At 52.8% G+C, this 19,604-nt stretch overlaps 1 protein-coding gene and 2 pseudogenes across 1 annotated transcript in view; 2 read left to right on the top strand and 1 right to left on the bottom strand.

The window, feature by feature from the left end:
- CSMD1 (CUB and Sushi multiple domains 1) overlaps positions 1–19,604 on the bottom strand; it is a 1,293,618-nt gene that overhangs the window by 83,981 nt on the left and 1,190,033 nt on the right. Inside the window, exons 39-43 of the mRNA XM_039877340.1 lie at positions 18,004–18,073; positions 14,710–14,826; positions 11,181–11,390; positions 4,835–5,023; positions 915–1,092 (exon numbers count right to left, since the gene is read on the bottom strand). Of these exons, the coding sequence (XP_039733274.1) occupies positions 915–1,092; positions 4,835–5,023; positions 11,181–11,390; positions 14,710–14,826; positions 18,004–18,073 (764 nt within the window). The remainder of the gene's footprint in view (positions 1–914; positions 1,093–4,834; positions 5,024–11,180; positions 11,391–14,709; positions 14,827–18,003; positions 18,074–19,604) is intronic.
- Positions 3,505–3,622, top strand: LOC120614493 (uncharacterized; annotated as a pseudogene).
- Positions 10,492–10,610, top strand: LOC120614558 (uncharacterized; annotated as a pseudogene).

The following is a 19,604-nucleotide window of genomic DNA, read 5'->3' as shown; positions in this document are numbered from 1 at the left end:
CCGTGCACACACGCGCACACACAAAATACACACAAGCACACACATGCATGCACTCACCTGCGCACACATGCACACACGTGTGCACGCATGCATTCGACACACATGCACACATACACACAGGCACACAGCATGCATACATGCACATGCCCACAGCCTACAACATACACACACACACATTCACACAAACACGATATGTGCACACATGTACACATGCACACATATGTGCATGTGTGCACACACATGCACACACACTGCGCTGTTCACTGCCGCCGCCCCCGGTCTCCACGGCCGCTTACTCTGACAGCCCGTCTGCGCCGAGCTCCCGCCCCGTGCCCGGTGGCCCACTCCGCTTCCCTGCCATCATGTCCCAGGGGATCTGCCACTGTCCATCTCCCCACGAACTCCGGCCTCCAGAAGCAAAGGAGGGACGGTCGTCCCCACGGACACGGGAGTTTCTCAAGGGGGTTTAAGTGACTGGCCGAGGCTACACGACTTCCTAGGGAGGCCGGCACGGCCACGCCCGCCCCGGCCCGGTCAGTGTCCCCCTGGCCACCACGTGGAGGTCTGTGCGGCAGCGTTTATAAAGGACGGCCGGCAGGCTCTGTGTGGGGACGCTTCAGTCGTCCAGAAGCATCGCATTCTCATGGGGATGGAGGCCCCTACCAGCTGCCTCGAGCAAAAGCATCGCATTTAAACATGGAGCCCCCCGCCCCGGCGCGGCCCCTCCACTCAGGCTGGACCCGGCAGCGCCCGGCCTCGTCCTGCGACGTCTCTGCATTCAGCGGGCAAGCGTCCCGAGTCCACCCTCCACCGCGCTTTCGTGTCTGCCGCGTAAGCGACGCCCGCGGTGCTGAGGGCGGCACGTCACGGCCACGGCCGCAGCCACGGGCTGGCTCTGGGGGACCGTCTCGTACCACACGGCGATGTAGTCATTCACGGCCTCCGTCTGCAGCAAGGAGAAGTTGATGTAGACGCCGTGCCCGGGGGGCACCGTGACCAGCCAGACGCAGTCCTTCAGGATGGGGTACTCGTCGGGGAAGCCGGGGGAGTAAATGGTTCCGTTCTGAGACGTCACGTTGTACCCACAGGGGGCTGCGAGGGAAGCAGAGGAGACACAGTTGCCTTAGAAGAGACGCAGCCAGCCCCTTCCCCGACGAGAAACGACTGTGAAACCGCTCTCCGAAAATACACGATCAAAATAATGCCCCTGAAGTCTCAGAGCCCTGGAAGGGTGGGCCCTCCGAGCTATGTGTGCATTTCATACATTCGCCGAGCACGCAGAATACCGTCCCCACAGAGTCACCCTCACGTAAGCAACACGCTCACGCCCCTGGCCGGCCCGTCTTCTGTACCGAGTCGATGAGCCGCCGCGGAGCCCAAGCAAGGAATTACGTGGAAAGCAGGAATAAATTTAAAAGTGGAACTTTTTTCCTGTTTCAAGTGAGATCTCTAAAGCCTATTTAAACTGTTCGAAAGAAATGCATTTTCGTCTGTTTGCCTTGAAACAAGGGCGTTATCAATGCCTCGCGGATCTGTTCCTGGAGAAATGACATGAAACGGTTCGGATGGGACTTTACCGAGCCTCTCGCATATCTGACCAGCTTTCAACTGCGGGAGAATCACGATACCCGATCAGCCCATTTCTGTTTTACCGAATAGACTGATATTCACTGTCGCCATGGCAAGTATTTTGTTTTCTTTACGGAAAAGTAAGATGACCATGTATTAGCAGAATAATCAGAGATGAAGTCTTTAATTCATACAGTGGCATAATACCTCAAAATCACCGACAAGCAGCCTTTTGAATCAGACCCAAAGCCAACAAATATGCTATGAGTGTGTCACTAGCCTGAATCTCGTGTGGCTTTTACTGGCTCGCCACCAAAGGCGTAGAGGGGGAGTGAATAGGCCAAAATGCACGAAAATGAAAGATCGATGATTCGAAATAAGTGGTGACTGGCGTGTGAGTGCGGGGGAGGGCGGCCCGTGGGGCTGGGCCCGAATCCGCAGGATGCGAGGCCATCGCTGCTCAGAGTCACCGGCAGGGCGGCAGCTCGTGGAGCAGAGCCGCCGGGTGTGGGGAAGAGCCGCCCGCGGGTGGCCAGACGTGTCTGAAGGGCGAGTGCCGTTGGTGAGTCCTCACACACGCGTGTGTCACGACAGAGTTCAGGGCGGGAGAAAGGACCGGCACGGGACGCGCAGGTAACGGGAAACACCTTGGCAGCTGCTCCGGGGGAAACGGAGCGCACGGAGGTGACTCAGCCGCAGTCGGCCCGGCCGCCCCGATGCTCACGGGGCCTCACGGAGCGACCCCCGCGCCCCCTCCGCACCGCCGCCCGCTGCGCCCTGTGCCCTGCGCCCCTCCCGAGGGCACCTCGCCGCTTTCGGGGGCTCACACTGAACGGGGCGGGCGCATCTGACCAGCGTCCGGCGTGGACACCGCAGCGAGGGGGCCCTGGGGGACGAGCTGGCGGGCGTGGGGACGTCGTGGGGGGAGCTGGCGGCGCCCGTCACCTTGCTGCGCCCGGGCTCAGCGCACTCAAGGACACTGGGCCGCCTCTGACGACGCTGCCCGTCCCGGCCTCGAGCCACAGCTCTGCGGGCTCTCCGGACACATGCGCTAAAACACCCGGCATACTAAGTGATACTGAGTTAAATTTAAAAAACCCTACATATCCACTAAGAGAGTTACGGATAGTTTACGGATGGTTTTCTCCAGGGTTGTAGTAAGATTTCTGACCAAACTTTACGACTGTGAAGAAAAATCTACAGTTCTAAACAATCAGTACACACTTGGCACAGACATCCATGCGTTTAACCTCTCGCCCATGAGCGTGTCCAGGGCCTGAACCCCGACTCTTGCAGGATGTGTGGGACACGCGTGGGTGTGCTCACCTTTCCTCCCCGCCGCCCCAGATACTCTGATTTCCTTAAAGGGGTTTTCAGACAGAAAGATGGCGCACGCCCTATCTTGGGAATTACTCTTTAATAATATCAATTTAAAAATATTTATGAATACAGGCTTAAAAAGGCGAGAGTTGCATTCTCCAGTGCCATTTTTATTCTGAACTCTTGGGAAAGATTATTTTCCACATTTATCAATCAATTCGGTCAACTTTCATTTTAAAAATATCTTCATAATGACATATGTTTGGCTGGTTGGAATTCTCACGTCAGTTATGCAGTCAAGTTGTTTTTTTGCTTACAGATCTCATGCGGACACTGCACAGGGCAGGTGTCCCCGGAAACACCTCCGTCCTCACAGCCCTCCCCCGCCTTTGTACTCAAAAAGCAATGAAATCTAATTAAATACTTAACTCTATTTTGCATATGAAGCCAAGAAGTCTGCCATTTATATATGAATACAAAGTATTCAGGCAAAAAATGGAAATAAAAAAAGGTTTTAATTCTGACGAGTCGAAGTAATTTATATGTAGAAATACCTGAATGTTTTAATAGAGAGTAGTATGAAAGGTTTTTTAAGTGTTCTAATAAAAACGCCAAGTCTATGGCCACGCCACCCTGAAGGAGCCCGATCCCGTCTGATCCGGAAGCTAAGCAGGGTCGGGCCTGGCTAGCACTTGGATGGGAGACCACCTAGGAAGACCAGGTGCTGTAGGCGTAAAGAAATTAAAAAATAAGGGATTGTAAGCTGACAAGGTCTTTGCAATCTGTGAGGTCAACCAAGGGTTGCCTCACCTAAAAAAAAGAAAAGAAAAAAAAAATAAAAACACCAGATGTGAAACCGCTATTCTTAGTTTTACAGAATTTTAAAATGCTGCTTTTATATTTGTATGACACTATTATTAATTTTAAATTATCGAATTTATATGAGATTATGATACTTTTTAAAATAGATAATGGTTTTTATAGTTGTTTTAATAGTGACTGGAATGGGGAACGCACGTGAAAAATGTAATTCGTGAAGTCCACTGGTGCGTGTGTGTTTTGCTTCTTCGGTGGAAAGTCAAACACAGCTAGGCACAGTCCCCCTTCTCGCCCTGGGACAGTCAGTGTTTAACACGTCAAAGGTCCACAGAGATGGTGGTTTCATTATTTTTGTCATTTGAAGCTGCTATCTTTACAATGTTAGAATATTAGGTTCTGAGTAACTTTCCATTTCATGCGCAACCTTCGTAAACAGAGCACTTGCTCTGTTTATTTTAAACTGAGGTTGCAGAAACTTTAAAGGCATCCGAAAATCAGGGAGACAAACAGAAGCGTCAAAGAAAGGTTCCGGCTCAGGAAAGGGGGAGGTCCTGAGCCCAGACCTTCCTGGCAGCACCGCCCATGGGCCCGACTCAACGTCTCCCCGGAGACTCTATCGCCACGTCTCCTGGGAGGACCCCTCGCTGGGCCCCACTTGTGCTCTGTCTCCTATCTGGGACGGTCTCTACCTCTGGTGGCAAAACGGAGCGCACGTGTCGAGGCCCTGCCACAAAAACGAAATCGGTTTTCTGGAATACAAAAGCAGTACGCGGCCGTAAAGCCAAGGACTGTTCCCTTCATCAAGGCTCCCGGTCACCTCCCAATCAAACGCCTCCTTTGTACCTGCCATTCATCAAAAACAGTCGCTTGCATCTGGTTTTGCATAGTGAGTGTTTGTCTTTGTTATTTTGTCCTCGTAATTTCTTGGAGGGCAGGGCTATTTATTCATCTTGTTTTAAACGTACTGGCCCATGATAGTTTCCTGAATACTAAGTAGAGGGAGTTTCGCCTTATAGATTCCCCATAAATATCTGCTGAACACATTAATGGATGCTTGCGTATGTTCGTTTAATGGCTGATACACCGTTACCTACACGAGAAATCGCCAGAAGCACGAGGAACCTACCGTCGCATCTTGGGAAAGGATAGTTCCAGTTTCTGTTGATCCCATGCTGACAGGTGAGGACCGGGTGGCCGATCAGAACGTACCCAGGATAGCACTCGAAGGAAACCGACTGTCCCACACTGTAATCTGAGTTGATCATGTAGCCGTTCTGGAAAGGGGGAGGGTCCGGGCAGTTCTGCAGTTCATAGGCTGAAACAGACAGACAGAGACCAGCTCACAGCCAAGTTCGGTCAGTCCAGAATGCAGGGGAGGAACGTGGCCGCTTACAGCTCGTGAAGACGAACTGTCTGGACGTGAGCGTGGATGGAAGAGGGTGCTGTCATACATCCTAAGTTCCTAACGGGGCAGGGCACGCTGGCTCACCACGCCCCAGGCCTGTCCCTTTAAGAAAACTATCGAAGGTGTCTGTGGGAGGAGGATATACTCAAATCGCTTATTCACGGTTTAGCAGAGCCTCTGGGTGTCAGCCTCGTATCCACTGTCACGACGCGTTACATACGAGGTCGTGGGTAGCAGAGATTTCTGAGGAGCCGTCACATGGGAGAGCATCCGGCAGACGGACACGCACACACTCACACTCACACGTGTCACTCACTCACTGCCTTGCTCAGGGAGAAGAGGCCGCAGTGGGCACCACCGTCGGCACCGAACACAACTGTGAAGCCCCCCCAGGTGCTTGGCTCCCCCCACTGAAAACTAAATCCGGTCCGGGTGGGGTCTGAGCAGAATGGCCGTCGTCAGGACCTCTGCAACAGACACCGCGTGAGCTCGCCCGCATCCCAGACCGGCCGTTCCATCGTGAACACTGGGACGGCCACCACCCTCCTTTGTGACAAGAGCAGGAACCTGGTCCTCATTTTTAAGATGGATCATCTGCCTGGATGGTTTCGTGCGCCGTGCTAACTCCTGACCCCGCTACCTACTGGTGAAGTTAGCCGCAGTCATTGCTGTTTGCAGCCAATCCCACACACTCTGGGCTCCCCGGAGGCTCTGCTAGGGGACGGTCACCCCAACTGCTTGCTCGTAATTGCAAGTACAAGTGTCTGCGTTCCAGCCACCGAGGACTAAGTGCCCGGTCGTCCTTTTGCAGAAGCGTCTTTGCGTTGTGGAGAAAGCTTTACTGTCACCCCAAAGACGGCTGGCTCACTGAGACCTCAGGCTCCTGCGTCCCACCGAACCTGCTTCCTTCCTGCCGCCAGAAGCTTGGGGGGACTGGTCAGAAGCCGGCCGCACCTGCCACCCGGGAGTGGCCGCCTAGAGACGCCATCACCCGGGGGACGTGTGTGCCGACCTGCTCCGGCCGCGCAGCCTTTCCCATCACGGGGTCGGTCTCGTAAGGGAGAGATGTTTGAGGTCGCTGCTTAACTTCCGGCGACCCCGGGACAGGAAGGGCAAGGCCAGCTTACCTGCGGGGAGGGGGAGGGACGGGCCCATTTGTAGGATCTGGACCCTAGTCTCAAGAGTCTGGACCACGGATACCATGACGGGCACTTTATCCACCTTGAGAAAGGTACGTAAATGAGACAGGCATCAACACAACTATTTGCAGTCCGCTGCTTTAAGCAGTTTTAAGTGCCACAGGCTTCTTTGTACGGAGCCTCATGGGGCGAGCTCGGCTCCCACACAAGGACCGCTGGGGACGGACGGAGTGGCCCCCAGCCCAGTCCTCTAGTTAACGGGGTGGGCTCGGGAGAGCGGCTGAAAGGCAACGGAGTGACGGCTTCGGAAGCCCATCGGCCCGGTGCACAGTGTGGCCGCGGCCTGAGGAGGAGCAGGTGAGCCAGCAGGGCCGGGGGCGGCGGGGGACTCTGCAGTGACCCGCTGCACACGCAGGCAGGCCGGCTGCTGCTCCTCCGTCTGAAGGGGAGGGGGCACTGAGTCTACACGCCAGAGCTGTTTGCGCAGTGACTCGACTCACTGGAAAGTCAACAGTTTTCTGACTGCACGAATGAATATGCAGATTTTACAGATCGTATTCTGTGTTCGGGTTTCCTGTCTCTTTTGTTCGTTTTTTTTAAAGGTAGCTCATCCATTCAGCAGAAGGAAAGCAAAAAAGGGTAAACCTTTAAAAGAAAAAGAACGCATTTTTACTTCCTGTGGCTGAAGCACTTCGAATTATCTTTCAATTTTTCAGCGTTGAACAGTTATGCTTCGTGATGTAAGAAAGAGAGAGTGAGGAGCAGGGAAAAAGGGAGATAAATATTCAGTTTCTCCAAACGCCAAATCACAAGAACCACGGAAAAAGGAAGTCGCTAAAATTCTTACGCCAAATTTCACGAATGTTATGAAAAATCTAAGTGTCCGTCAGATCAGATCGATACCACGAGAGTGAGATAACACACAGGATTTTATCCTTCACGGGGCGATCCTCTCTTTGTCTCTGGGAAAATATCTAATATTCTCATCTATCCATCTCAAGAGAGATTTGCATCGAGGGCTTGAATGACAGGTGCTTGATGCGGCAGCCAGTGGAATCTCAGAGTCATCCTTCTAATAACCATCCCATTTTCTGACTGATATCTAATTAGTTGATAAATATCTTCATACCTGCATCCATTTTCCGGATCTTGACTTAGAAATAAGGTACATGAAATCGATTTTATCCAACACAGTTTGCCATCTTCCATTTCTCAAGTTCTGTACGAGTCATTTAACTTCAAGACAGCTACATCTGCTGATAACGTTCTTGACCTTCATGCGGCCATAAATAAATGATAAGGTTTAAGAAAAAGAGGCCCGGCAGAAGCATCATTGAGAATGACAAGGATTTTCTGCATGATTTATGCATCCTCCTATGAGTTATTAATTATAAGCTCAACTTATAAATCTCCAGAGGCACCTAGGAATTTTGACATGACACAAATCAGAGTTGTGCCATTTTGCCGGTTTTTAAATTTTGTGAAGTGACAAACATTAATAAACTATCTAATTCAGCATCATCCTTGTCAGAAGTCATACCCTTCCATAAAGGAGAGCACCTCAAATTCAGGTTATCATTCTTTTTAATTTATGTTATATCTCTCAATTGTAATAATAATAAAAATGTTTCAGAATTTTTTTTTAATGCAGATACTTAAATCGAGTCAGGGGTCAAGTGGATAAAACATTCACTCAACCATCCAGGTGTCTGGCCAACGTGAGGAAGGCTGCGTCCGAAGGTCCCAGGCTGGCGAGCACACCCATAACCCAAGCCAGCGGGGGGCCAGCGGGAACTTCTGCAGTTAATGCCTTCCGGCTCTGCAAGGGGCCAGCACTCAGCACTCCGACACTTCAGGGGACTGGCCCCGAGGAGACTGTGGGCCAAACATTTCCAGATTGTGACACAGAGTGGGAAAAAAAGCGAATCTATGAGTATTTCACAAATTATGTGAGATCTAATTAGAAATATTGAATTTTAAAAATATTACTATTTTGCTGGTCGGTCACAGTAACTTCACGGCCTCTGGTCTGAATGACTGCTATGTAGACTTTTTGTGGGTTTTTATACATTTTCGTTTTCGTTTTTGGATTGAACTAATTTGTAGCTTTTGGAACTGTGCAGACACGGGCATAACAACCCTATCTGAAAATCAGAAGAGAAGTAAAACAAAAAATCCTTTTTCAACTACGGAGCTTAGAAGTTCTGTGAGATAAACTGCAGTTTCGAAACTACGTGGCAAATACTAGCACGGGAACTTTTTCAATCTCACATTTTTATTAAGATGTGAGTATCATATTCTTAAAAATTTTAAATTCTTTTTTAAAATAATTTATATTCCACTTATAGTTGATATACAATAGTATATTAGTTTCAGGTATACAACATAGTGAGTAGACATTTATATACCTTATAAAGTAGTCACCCGATAGGAATTTTTATACTTACTGACTTCTGCAAAGTCAATAAAAAAATCTTCAAGTACAGTATTAAGGTATTCAAAATAGGGGAGACTTTTCCAACTTCTCAAGGTCGACCGAGATAGACGACTTACTTAGCAGCTGATGGTTTGCGACATGTCATTATGTATATTTTTTATTGACTCGGCTGTTAAGCGTATGCCTATTAAACCGTGGAAAGTACCACAGATAAACTAAGTTTAAGATGATGATCGTGAGTAAAATGTTCACACTTTAACAGAACCTACTTCAGTAGGAATAGAAAAGGAGTGAGAACCAGGTGATGGAAACGTGGAGAGAGAAGCATGGAATTCAGAATAAACAGTATTCCCATTTTAAGTTGAGCGCACAGCCAGACTGCAGCAAAATAAAAGGAAGCTGTGTCAGAATGGCTCCCCCCCGAGCTGGCTTGAGCTAACATGTCGCTTTTGTTTGTTTGTCTGAACTGATCAGATCTAGGCAATTCCTTCAGAGAGAGATGTAACATTTTAGCAGATCGTGAAAGACACGTCCTGTGTACACACGTCATACATACACCCAAACAAGCACAGGGATGACCGAGACTCCGCAGCAGAGTAGAGAGAAAGCAGACAAGAATATTGGAGAATTTCGTGTGGAGATGAAGTTCATGTCAGAACTCGAGGGATGGTGAGCTTGTTTTTCCACAGGGAAAGCTCTCTGGTTACACGCATGAACCTGGAGGGGTTCAGCACGAGCCTCCCCTTTGGCATGTGACCGTTTTCAGTGAAAGGCAACGAGGAAGCAGCCGATTTAAGACAAACTTTTCTGTCGTCCTTAACCACCTAAACGAATTTAGACGGGGCGCCTCGCCCGGAAGATACCTTTCCATCTACACGACCTGCGTGTGCGGCAGGGAGGACCTGTCATCGCCGACCCCCTCTGCTTCTTGTCACCCCGTGAACTGTGCCTCCTTACTCAGGATGCCGTATCTGCCTCGACCACATGCCCACGGGGCCCCGGACACACGGCACAGAATTCGTTTTCCTCCTGTCAATCTGCTTCATGTCAGTTCATTAACAGGCCAGCCAAAGGAACCAATAAGGGTGGAGTAAAACATTTTCCCCCCTGCACGTCTTGTAAATAAACTGGGCATCTCTCCCTTGGAAATTGTCTAAATATCTGGAATAGACATTCCACGGAATCCCGAAGTCCACAGCGGCACCGAGTTCTTCGTCCGATCAGCTGATGACGTCTGAGAGCGAGAGAACTCGATGTGAAACTAGCCTTGGAGGGACAGAAAAATGTCACGGTGCGGTGACGGCGTGACCGCTGCCAGCGTCACGGCAGGTTGCCCACTCACGCCACCGCTCCCTTCGTCCCTCAGAACACAGCCTCATTTTCTTTTGGGCAAAAAGTGTCCCCTGATTGAGGGGCGGACTCTTCAGTGCAAAAGGGGAAGAGGCCGGAAGGCCCAGAGACCGCGCGCGGGTGTGCAGTGTGAGCGTGAGCGTGCGCCCTGCAGGCAGAGGGGACCTGTGCGCTGCGCGTGACGGGCACCGGTGTGGGGACACGGAAGACCGCACGTGCCGCGTCTCCCGCCGCCACCCCCGCTGGCCTGGCCCCCAATTCCGCCTTTTCCCGCCCCCCCAGATTCCGGTTTCAAGAGAACCAAACTCTCAAATCTAAATTTATAATTTATAGTAACAATTTAGGTAATAACTTCTAAAAACTGAGCACAAAATACTATCTTCTTCCAGTAATTAAATATTGAAGCTCTATTTTCGAGGGCTGTCTGAGCCATGTTAAAAAATAAGACCTTAGTCTGCGGCCACACCACCCTGAACACGCCTGATCGCGTCTGATCTCGGAAGCTCAGCAGGGCCGGGCCTGGTGAGTACTTGGATGGGAGACCACCTAGGAAGACCAGGTGCTGTAGGCGTAAAAAAAAGAACAATATTCAAGAAAAGGCCAGCTAAATTACTTTTCATGAACATGAAAATTTTGAACTTTTTGCGACATATCATTATGTCCCACTTTTCTTGGAGATCTCATATTTTGATGGCGTAAAGCAGGATAAAGCTCATTCACTGATTTTTTTCTGGCCTAATCTGAGCACGTCCAGCCGTCACTTCAGGCTGAGATGCGGCATAAACCCATGAGAGATACCGCCGGGCCCGCTTCTGCTGCGAGCCGGCTCCCTAGTCACATCCCTGAAGGCACAAAGTCCCGCAGGAGGCTACGAGGACACACGGCAGCGGAGGGGCCTCTGTGAGGAGGAAGCTACGAGGCTCGGAAGGTCTGTGACGACGGCCACAGGCCTGAGGGCACATGGCCGACGTGGCCTTTGCGTCCCCCCACGTGGCAGGGAGGTGACGGCCCCGATGACCGGCAGGCGAGTCTCACCGAGTGTCACGCCCGCCGTGCACGTCGGCACCCGTTAGGGAGGTTCACGCTCCAACGCAACTTACACGCGTGAGGCGCGGCTCATTTCCAAGCGCCCGGCCTGTACCTTGGTACGTGAGCTTGAACCCCGGCCGGTTCTCCGAGTGGTCGCTGTAGAAGCGGACGAGCGTCTCGTGCGTGGTGCTGAGCAGCGCCGAGGGCAGGTCCGAGCCGCTGAACTGCCCGATCAGGGGGCTGCCGGCCGAGGGGCCGTTCTGAATCTCCAGGTAGTCGTGGTTCGCTTCCGTGGAAAAGTTCAGAAACTGAATGTGCACGCCTACGAGAACACACGCAGGATGGCAGTTAAAGGCCAGTGTGCAAAATCGGCGCTTTGCAAAAGTGGTTCAAACTGTATTAGTCTCCCCAGATAATCTCTCTCTAGACGGCAGAGCACAGCAGTGGAGAATGCACCCCGGGTGACGAGGGACTCTGGGTCATCCTCACCTCTGCCACCCACAAGCCGCGTGGCCATCCCCTACGGGATTAAAGTCCCTCGGTTAACATGTCTGTGAACCCTGAGCTCTGCCGGCTTCGCACTAGGGACAGGCGCAGGGGTCATTCTCAGCACGGTGACTGGGACTCACGTGCACGGCAACGACTTTGTCCAGCTGCTACTGAAGTTATTACAACCACACGCGCGAGGCTGTAATTGTACATCAAATCAGGCAGAGTTCACAACTTGATCAAGGCAAAAGCCAATATAGGTCTCAAAATAAATTCGACAGACCGTAAAACTGCTTTTAAATGGTTAGACCACCGTGCAGAGACTCGTTAGTGTAGCAAGTGGTTCTTTCCATTGTGTTCTGGACACGCAGAGCAAACCACCGGGGAAGCCGAGGCAGGGGAAAAGCTCACGCTGCAAGACAGGCCTCTGACAAGGCCACCCAACTTGAGACTCATCGAGGACTAACTGAGCCCAGGTGCACCCTCCACACCTGAGAGCCGGCCGCTCGGCGGTGGTCAGGGAAGGCATGAAAAAGGGAAAGAGTTTTGCTACTAATAAATGGACTGTTACTCATAACGAACCTGCGTGTGTGCGCGTGTGCGTGTGTGCGCATGTGCGTGCATGTGAGAGTGTGTGTGCGTGTATGTGTGTGTGCGTGCATGTGAGTGTGTATGTGTGTGTGCGTGCGTGTGTGTGCATGTGTGTGCGCATGCGCGTGTGCATGTGTCGCGCACATGTGTATGTGTGTGCGTGCACGTGCACATATGTGCACGCATGTATGTGTGCGTGCACACATGCATGTGTGCATGTATGTGTGCATGTGCGTGTGTGCATGTGTGTGTGCGTGCATGTGTGTGTGCGCGTGTGTGTGTCTGACTACGTCGAGGCCACTAAAACCCTGTGGTCGACAGTTCCTGAACGCCCACCACGTTTGTCACCACGAGGTAGAATGCAGACTGAGTCGGTGACATGTCTATTTTTATCCCAAATGGACCAGAGAGGATGCGAAGCTGGAAGATTAGGACACTTAAAACTCTTCTCACTTTTTGGGTATAAAATGAAATTGCAGGGAAATGGCTTCAAACATGCTCGTTTCAGATGCGCACGTGCAGACTTCGCATGTATTTATCCAGATTACACTTTGAAATTCATCGAATGACACACTCGAGAGAGAAGGAAAGACAGCAAGCAGATCAAGGGGTGAGAACAAAATTCAACACGGCCGATATCTCGAAAGGGTAGAAACAGTGGAAAAGGCCTTCCACTGATCTGGAATTAAACCTGAAATGGAAATGGAATTATTATGAACAAAGTCGGCATTTTCAGCAGGATAAACGGTCCAGCCACACGTCGAACTGCTGAACACACCTCAGGAAGTAGAACAGAGTCCAGCTTTAATCTGGTTTAAAACGGAATTATTTAGCGATCTGGATTTCATTAGAAAAGTGTGTCCAGTTTGATAACATAAAGCCAAAGCGAGGGGATTAAAATAAGCTCAGCTTAGCTACTCCTTCCTTATCTCACAGAACACTGGAAAAATGCGTTTCTACAACAAGAAAATCAGTCGGAAGGCCCACCTTGGGAGGAGCTGACTCAGCGCATTCGCGTTACACGTCGAAAGTGTCAGCGAAGGGACTTTTGACTTTGGACTTTGACGAAACTTTGCATAACACCTTGACCCTGACTGCAGAGTCAAACCCTCATGCTCTGGTTGATAGAACTTGTGCATGTTAATTTCTCTATTTTGTATCTTCTGTGTGTAAGAAACATATATGGCAAAAGGGCTAATAGTTTTAAAATTCGGGGACTGTCGTGAGGACTCTGCCACGCCCTCCCCACGGGGTCACTGGCCAGCACGCTGGGCCACGTCCACGCAGCAGCCGGGGCTGCGGGCAGCTGCTTTCCTGGAATCTCTGCTTTTAACCTCTGCGGTCATTTGCCTGAGAAGTTTGTGGCCCTGACGAGCCTCCAGATGCCGTCGGACTGTCCTGGGTCACGGGTGTTTTCCAGCCCCCTGCTGACGCCTGGCTCAAGACCGCAGCAAGCACGCCCACGTCTACGGACCCGGTGTGAGCGGCTGAGCCGGGGCCGGGCGAAGCCGTGTAGCCCCGGACAGTCGCTGCCTCTAGGCTCAGCGTGTGGTCAGAAACGAAGCGAGTTGAAGAGCTTGGCCGGCGAAGCCTCTCCCCTTCGTCACCCCACACGCCCTCTGGGTGGCCCCTTATGAAACCGGTGGCCAGGAACCTCCTGTGCCCGTCCCTGTCCCCTCCTTCCCCCCGTCCACTAGGCTCCGGCTCCCACACCTGACCCGGGACGCATGGCCACCCTCCTCTCGGCTGCTGGCTGCTGAGCGAGGCGCACCCTGCCTTCCTGCTGCTGTCCTCGGCCATCGGGACATGGCCCTCAAGGCAGAAGCTGTGAAAACGCCATAAAAATATGAGCTCCTTCGGGGCGGCGAAGCTCACGTGCGCCACATCCCTCTGCGCTCACGGCATTTCGTTCGCTGTATCTCAGCACATGTGTCCTCGGCCCAGAACTAAAGCGCAAAGGGCAGCGTGGGGCCGGCAGGGTGGGGGGCCGAACGCCACACCGACCACGCGCTCCGAGGACAGAACGAGACCGCGGTGCACGCAGTGACTGGCGGCGTGAATGACCCACAGCGAACGGCCTGGAAGTTCAAACTACATAGTCTAAAAAGCCGTTGTCCTAAACCTAAGTCAACACTATAATTACAAAAATGTATAAAACAATACCGAAATACGTCATAACCTAAAAAAGCCCTAGAATTGTTCCAAATAAACAACACCCATCAGTGACGCCCACGGATAGATTGCAGAAGGCAGGGTCGCAGGACCAGACACTGATCGCTGCGTTCGATGCTCTATTTTTCTATTTTGCACTCGTGTGGCTGCTGTCTCATCCATCGGCTAATTCGACTTGCCTTGGAAAGACCTGCACAGCTGAACTGACTCTTCAAATAACTCTCTGATCTCGGAGGCGTCCCAAGCTTCCCTCGACCCCCGTGAGCCTCTTTCAGCGAAAGCCACGGCTGCGTCAGCAGAACGGGGCCCATGTTTTCATTCAGCTGGATTTTTTCCAAGGGAAGAACTGAAAAGCTGAGTTTCTAGGAAATCAAATCGTCTCCACTCACCGTACCCGACGGGCAGCGTGATCCTCCAGACGCAGTCCAGGTTGTTGGGGTACGCCCCCGGGAACCCCGGGCTCAGGATCACGCCCCCCATGCTGGCCAGCGTCCCTCCGCAGGTCGCTGTGGAGTGGACGAGGGCAGTTAGCGCGGCGGGCCACCGCTGTCCGCTGTCCGGTGAGGACGTGCCGTCCACCTGCTCTCCTGCACCGTGCAGCGGGAAGCAGGTCTCCAAGGGCAACCCCCGCCCCGGCTACGGCACACGCAGGGCCAGGCGGCTTCGGCCACCCACGGGCGAAGCTCCCGCGCTTGAGCGTCACCGGCTGAAGGACTGAGACTGTTCTTACTTCTGGTTTTGTTTTTCAAATGAGCAAAATGACACTTGCTGTAAATGGTGTTCTGAAAATCAAACGGAAGGTGACGTGCACGCTACCGAGCCCGATCTGGGCGCCTAGGAGGCCTTCGACAAGGGTGATTTTACGCGTGGAAAAGGCTAGATTGCTCGAGGCCACGCCCAACAGGGAGCGAGCATTTCTTTGCCTTATGTTAACAGTGATGTGGAAGCTCCTGAAATGCCTTCTGCGTGGCCCAGGAGGGGACAATGACATCCAATGTGCAGTTGACGCCCGTGGTCACGGCTTGTGCATTCCGACCACTGAGGAGGGCGCGGGGAGGTGGGGCGGGCACAGGCCGGGAGCTGGTCAGCATCACCGTCCCTCACCTGCTGTGTCTTTCATTTTTTTAATTGAGGCGGCACTGACATATGATAGTATACTGGCTTCGGCATGATGCTTCTATACTGGTCAGTGTCGCTGAGCGATCGCCACGGTCAGCCTGGGTAGCATCGCCGCACGTCGGCGCGGAATGTCTTTTTCATGTGGTGAAATGTGTAAGTTGTGGCCTCTCAGCGACTGTCAAACACGTGACACGGTATCGGCCACGGTCACCACGCTGTGTGTTTCGTCTCAGGCCTGTTTATCCTACACGGGACGCTGGCACCTTTGCCCCCGTCACTTGTTTCGGCCACTTCTACTCCTGATACAGGGACACCAGTGACGGTCATTCCACATGGCACATTTCAGTCAGGTCACGAGCGGATGTCCAATGAGTGGCAGAGTGTGTGACTGTGCTGGCCGCTGACCACGTGCCGCCTGCCAGGCTGAGCAAACACATCGCATCCCTTATTCTCACGATGCCCCTGAAAGGCTGGTGACATCATCACCCAGCTCTACAGACAAGGAAACCGAGCCTGAGGAGGTTAAGAAATTTGCCTGAAGGGACACGCCTGGTGGCCAGGACAACCGGAATGCTGATCCGGCTCTGTCCAGCTCCAGCTCCCACGGGTTAACCGGGGTGTGTCGCCTTCAAAACTCTTTTCGATTTTGGAATGCGCTAACTGTGACCACTTTGTCCCCAGAGGTCCTGGTAGTGACGATGGGTGTGAATGTGAGTTCCCCACCTTGGTCCCTCGCGCTCGGTGTCACCGCAGCCGAGCTCTGCATGTAAAGACACACGACTGATTTATAAGAACACGCCCAACAGCACGGGCCGAGGCAGACGATACGCCAGCCTCTGACCATCTGCGACCTACGGCAGCGGCAAACTGCTTGTTTCAAACTGACGATGCAGATGACGCCACGCCCTTCCGGGAGGTCCCAGTGGAAGGCTTTCCTCCCGGTTTGGCATGACTCACGAGGCCAGATAATTTTGGAAGCCCTTTCAGAGACGCCTCAGCATCTGCAGCGGAGTCTATAAAAACTTGTCGAGGGAGCAAAGCTCTATCTATGAAGGGTGAATGTGACCTGAGGAAAAACCTAATCATCTTATAAACTCAAGTCTACTAATTGGCCCAACTTGGGAATCATAGCCTGGGTTTTGACATTGTGTGAGTTAAAAACGTAAGCTAAAAAAATTAAATGATGTACTTCTGTGAGATGAAGGGACAACCCCAGCAAAGGCCTGGACACCGACCGCTGACGTTCAGCTAGGGTCACGTCTCAGGCGGCCTCTCCGTGGGAGGAATCTCGGACACGGACAGGCAGCTGGGCCACCTTCGTGGAGGGTTTTGTGTCTGTGGATTCGACCAACTACAGATTGAAAGTATTCAGAAAAAAATCCTAATAAGTTCCAGAAAGCAAAGCTTGAATTTGCCACGGGCCACAATGAACGCAGGGGTGTCCTGCCGTGGCCGCGGAGCATGGGCAGGGTTATGTGTGAACGCTACACCAGGGCAGAGAGGGCTCTTAGGCATCCTTGGGTTTGGTGTCTGTGGGGGGCCCTGGAACCGGTCCCCACAGCCACCAGGGGTGGCAGTACGTGTCCCAGTTAGCGTGTGAGCCCGGAGCCTATCGATTTTGTCGAAGACACACGGTGGATCCGAGTGGCCACCCTAAAGCGATCAAGCAGTGACTGCCCGTCCTTAGGGCGCCCATGACTCACAGTGGCCGTCCATACGTACGCATGTCCCGCCACAGGGAGGACAGGTGTGGGACTGGCCTGTCAGTGACAGAAGCATGAACACGAATGTGAAATGAAGGAGATTTTATAAAATGCCCTCCTGTCTTGAGTATAATGTTTATCTAAAAAAAGGACGAGATGACTGGCAATTATAAAACGTAAACGTCCACGCACGATCAGAGTGGAGGGCTGAGGCAGCCAGGCGTGAGTAGTGGGCGCAGAGCCTGGGTGACAGCAGTTGTCACCAACACGGGCCGGCGGTCGGCGTCGCGGAGGCAGATCTGGGGCCAGACCCTGGCGCGTCTCCTGTCACACAGACAGTGACAGCCTAATTCCGTGCGCATGGCGGCACCTGGGTACCACGTAATTTTTCTTTTGCTCATTTGAAAAACAAGAACCACGGGACGGCCTGCAGACAGAACTCCCGAGAGACGTCCCTCGACCTTTTGCCGTCGTGACATTTAAAAAACTCTGTCAACAGACTTGTTTCACTTTCTGTTTGCTCACTGCTACCCTCAGGGTGTCCTCGCCATCGGAGGAAGCCCCAGGGGACGCTGCAGGCCCGTGATAAGCAGATCGTCGAGGCTTTCGATGAAGGCCAGGCCGGCGCCCCATTGCCCGTCCGGCCCCAGGCCCTGACACGGCAGGAGCCCCGACGTGGGGGACACCTGCAGTGGGGTGGTGGCCTGTGGGGGCCGCTCGCTGAAGGGCGCCCAGCAGGAGGAGCCTCGTGGGCCCAGCGCCCCGGGGGAAGCCGTACACACCCCCCGCGATGCCGGGCCACCCTGGGAGCCCCCGCCCCCGCCTCCCGCGACCCGACAGGCTGGCAGAGCTCGTCCCTACCTGTGCAGAGCGGGGGCGGGAAGTTCCAGCGGCGCACGGTCCCCGGCATGCAGGAGATGTGGGCTCGGCCCTGCGAGAGAGACAGACGGAGGGAAGCGGGGCTGAGGCCCGGCTCGGCACTGGGCGCCTGCGCCGGGGCCGCGCGGCCTTGCCCCGGCGCCTCCCGCGCTCGGCTGCCCGAGCGAGGCGCTTTCCAGCAGTTCCGAGACCTGTTTCTGCTGCCACTCATTCCCGAGTCACCTCGTTTTTAAAAAGAGACCAAAAAAAGCCACCGAATGCCTTTCCGCTCTAACCACCTTGCCACGTGCCCCTCGGCGGCGCGGTCCTGCCCGGCTCCCGCCCGATGCTCCCGGACGGGCCGAGCAGAGCCCTGCTTTCTGCTCCGTCTCGTTCTGTGCTCGTCGCCGTCGGAAGCGACCGCTTTCGCTCCGAGAGGCCGAAGGAGATGAGAGAGCTCTGGGCGCGGACCGAAGGGTGGACACTCAGAATCACGGTCGGCTCCTCCTTCGCCGCAGTCAAAGGACACTGGGCGTTCGCTCGGGTTGCGGACGGCCTCGCGAGCCGTCGAGTCAACGAAATTAATCCTCGTCCCTCGGATCTCTTTATCCGTCAAATATATGAGGTTTCCAACTCCCGGCCTACACACAATCTGCTCCATTATTCCTCCTAAAAATCAGAGCAAACGGTTAAATTTCCAGACGTTTTGTGCTGAAGTAGCTCGTAACAGTGAGGAGAAGGCAGAACCCGGGCCCCTCTGGGATGGACTACGGTTCCCTCGTGGCGCCTCGGTGGTTCTATCTGCCGTGCGCACCTATCGTGCGAGTTTCCAGTCACCGCCCACGACGGGCGTAGAGGTGACGGCAAAACGGATCAGTAATTCACGTCGAAAATCCCGGCCAAGACTCGCACTGACGCGGTTATCAACGGCGAGCCAATTCCCGAGGCTTAGAAACAGTTCGTGCTCAATTCATCCACCACGGAGGGCGCTTCCTCGCGCTGCCCGAGACTGTCACGAGCTGTTACGGTGAAGGAACATGACACGTATTTGTAAAGCAGACGTCGCGGACGCTGTTTCTGCTGACGTCCGCGCTGTGCAGCTCACCCTTGGATCCGTCAGACGGGGTTCTTCCGGAATTGTGCAGAAACAAAGTCAGAGGCCTTCAAGATATCTACTGGTGACCAGCGATGAAATGGACAGTTATTACCAAGCGAGGTCATAGTCTTCTACTGTTTCTGACACAGATTTTATATGAAGGGATTCGAGCTGAAATTTTCATAATGAACCTAAAACGAGTCAGAACCCTGTGTATTTTACTTACTCGATTAAAATGAGAATTTTCTTCTTTCATATTTTGGAAGGACAGTAAAACAAGTCTAGAGACGGAAATCGTAAATCATGCACACACCAGGCTTCACTTTCCCTGTGCCAGCCTGCGGACCTTCCACCACGTCCGCATGTGTCACCAGGCACGTACGTTTACAGACATTTGCGTATAAACTCTAAAGGAGTATGCTCCCCATGGAGCGTATATAATTTATGCATGCTGTCACTCCAAGTATATTAACGGGTTACCAAAACCATCAATTATTAGCAATTAAAA

Source organism: Pteropus medius, unplaced genomic scaffold (genome assembly GCF_902729225.1).
Source record: "Pteropus medius unplaced genomic scaffold, Ma_sr-lr_union100, whole genome shotgun sequence".
NCBI lineage: Eukaryota > Metazoa > Chordata > Mammalia > Chiroptera > Pteropodidae > Pteropus > Pteropus medius.
Note: the sequence above shows the minus strand (reverse complement) of the source record. Positions and strands in the feature narration are given on the sequence as shown.